We start from the raw sequence: 2,500 nt of genomic DNA on the forward strand, positions 1-2,500 counted from the left end.
TTGTGGATTCGGATTCAGGGGCTCAAAATACATAAGAATAGAGGGTTTTCAGCTTTGGCGGTCTTAGTGCATACGGGATCATACCCAGCCCCCGGACTATTGCTCTTTCTGGGTGGAAAATTATTCTTGGTCGTTGAAAATGCAATATATTTTGTCTTGAAACCTTAAAAATTTAAAGTGTTTCGTATTGAATTCAATACGTTATCTACATTTTTTAAAAAGAATTTATGAGCATAAAATCCGTATTTAGCAAAAAACTAGTTCACTTTCGGGGTAGAGGTAAAAAAAAACTCAAAAATGGTATCGTAGTTTATAGATGGTCCATAACTGGAAAAATTTTCGGATGACAAGAAAGTGGTTCGGCGCCACCAGGCCTTAAAAAAAGAATCCTGCCACTAAACCACTAGTTTTAGTAGAAAAATGGTATGAATTTTAATATAAAGAAATATATAATAAAAGCGAAATCAATACCTTTTAATAAACTCCTGATCTGGTTCCTCGAATCTAAAATTGTACTTGTATTCAAATTCTTCTTGGCGATCAATATTCTCCTCGTCTTCTGACAAATTTTCATCACTGTCGTGCACCGCCTGATCGTATTCGAGGTCAGCATCTGATGCATTTTTGTCTAGATATTTTTTGTCTAAAATATAGTCACGCAAGAACTTTTCGCCTGCGTCTAAATTTGGATTTGCCCAAAAATCTCGAATTGGTTCTAAGACTTTGTCTTTTGGATCCACTTCCACTTCCTGTCCTTTCAACCACTTTTTACGAGTTTCTTCCTGAAATTTTTTAAATAAAGTTTAATTGAATTCTTTGTTATTAGCGCTCAGACCTTTGCAAATTTGAAAACAGATAAAAATACCTTTCGTATTTGTTCTTCAGATTTATTCTTCACGACCAACAAATCCTCATCTTCATCTTCATCTTCCAAAGCAGCTTTAAAACTATTTCTAATTTCATCTTGTTCTTGCACGTAAGTAAGACCGTCTCCATTCTGGATTTTCGGCCCACTTTCATCTTCGCTATCACTGTATTTTCCTCCTCTCTCGAGAATTATCTTACGCTCGAAATCTCTCAGAGATACACCTTTTTCTTTCTTTAATTTCTTTTTCTTATTCTTTTCATCTTCTACATTTTTTTCATTAAAAAATGAGACTTTTTCATCATAAATCCGAGGATCTTTGCTTTTTAAAAGAGCGAGAACTTTATAAAAGTCTTCCTCAAATTTCTCTGACACTTCCTAAAAATACAAATCATAAGAAACTTTGTAAAAAGCAATAACTTTTAGGCAAAGTATTTATTAACTTACAACTTCGTCCTCGTCTTCGGAAGATTCACTTGATTCTTGACTTAAATTTTCTAGATCACAAGCTTCTTCTCCATACCTTTGTTTCACTATAAAACAGTAAAAACGTCAGATTTTTTAGGAAGGCCGTGACTACGGGTACAGAAATTTCGGTACAAATGGCCTGATTGGTTCGAAATAAATAGAGCTAGAAAAAGAGATATCTATATCGAAATTTTTGTACAAATAGCGAGATTTTATCGGTACGTGTAGACACTTTCTTTTAGGAATTATAAAAGAAAATTTCAGCCGAAAATAGGTTATGTTACCGAAAAGTGAAAATATTTTGAAACTGTATTCGAAATTCCCTTTTTTATGTAATGAATGATTCATTTTTAGAACGAGCTAAATTAATACTACTGAAAACAATCAATATCTTGTTATTTAAAAAAATATTCGACTTTTAAAATAATAAACATTGGAATTTGAAAAGTACTTACATCTGTTTAATTCTTCCTTTTGACGCCACTGGTTATAGTTCTTGGCATATTCATTATTTATGTTCAATTTTACATTTGTATTAGAACTCTCGTCGTCGGATAGAGGCATTTCTGATTGTTAAATTAAAAATCACCTACAAATAACCTGCACACTTCTGAAAATCACGAACGCGCTGCATAAAACGCTGTTATATACATAACCTCCAAATTGTTCAGAAGGCGCACGCCGCACGCGCACGAAAAATGTTATTCGTCTGCTACTGTCAACGTGTTTATATCATTTGAGTACCAAAACACAAAATAATTTACATAAAAGCCGAAGAATCAGTCAAAAAAGGTATTGGATTGAAATCAGAAATACTGATTCATATAAAAATGAAAAAATGCATAAAATCCTGAACGTATTGCCAACCTACTCCGGTTCAAAGTTTTGATCGTTGATCTGAATTTTTCTCAGTACACAGGTAATTTGTTATATTTGTTATATATTGCATTATTTCATTTATCTAAACTGCGTTACTTAAATTTCGTCAGTTTGCAAATTTTATTATAAATTAAATTAGGATGTTTTGCTTTTAAAAACTCTAAAATGAAAGCTTTTGAAAATAATAACAGACTCACACAACTCTTCTCAATTAATCTATACGAAATTCACAAAATAGACTTTGTACTACTCAGGAACCTAATTTAAATTGAAAATTGAGTAAATTGT

General features: G+C 32.1%; 1 protein-coding gene across 1 annotated transcript in view; it reads right to left on the reverse strand.

Moving 5' to 3' along the window:
- The window catches only part of LOC117168325 (protein KRI1 homolog), an 11,673-nt gene extending 9,703 nt beyond the window's left edge, over nt 1-1,970 (reverse strand). Inside the window, exons 1-4 of the mRNA XM_033353902.1 lie at nt 1,789-1,970; nt 1,313-1,398; nt 866-1,243; nt 472-782 (exon numbers count right to left, since the gene is read on the reverse strand). Of these exons, the coding sequence (XP_033209793.1) occupies nt 472-782; nt 866-1,243; nt 1,313-1,398; nt 1,789-1,897 (884 nt within the window). The 5' untranslated portion in view covers nt 1,898-1,970. The remainder of the gene's footprint in view (nt 1-471; nt 783-865; nt 1,244-1,312; nt 1,399-1,788) is intronic.
- Nucleotides 1,971-2,500: the final 530 nt, after the last annotated feature.

Source organism: Belonocnema kinseyi, chromosome 2, assembly GCF_010883055.1.
Source record: "Belonocnema kinseyi isolate 2016_QV_RU_SX_M_011 chromosome 2, B_treatae_v1, whole genome shotgun sequence".
NCBI classification, from domain to species: Eukaryota; Metazoa; Arthropoda; class Insecta; order Hymenoptera; family Cynipidae; genus Belonocnema; species Belonocnema kinseyi.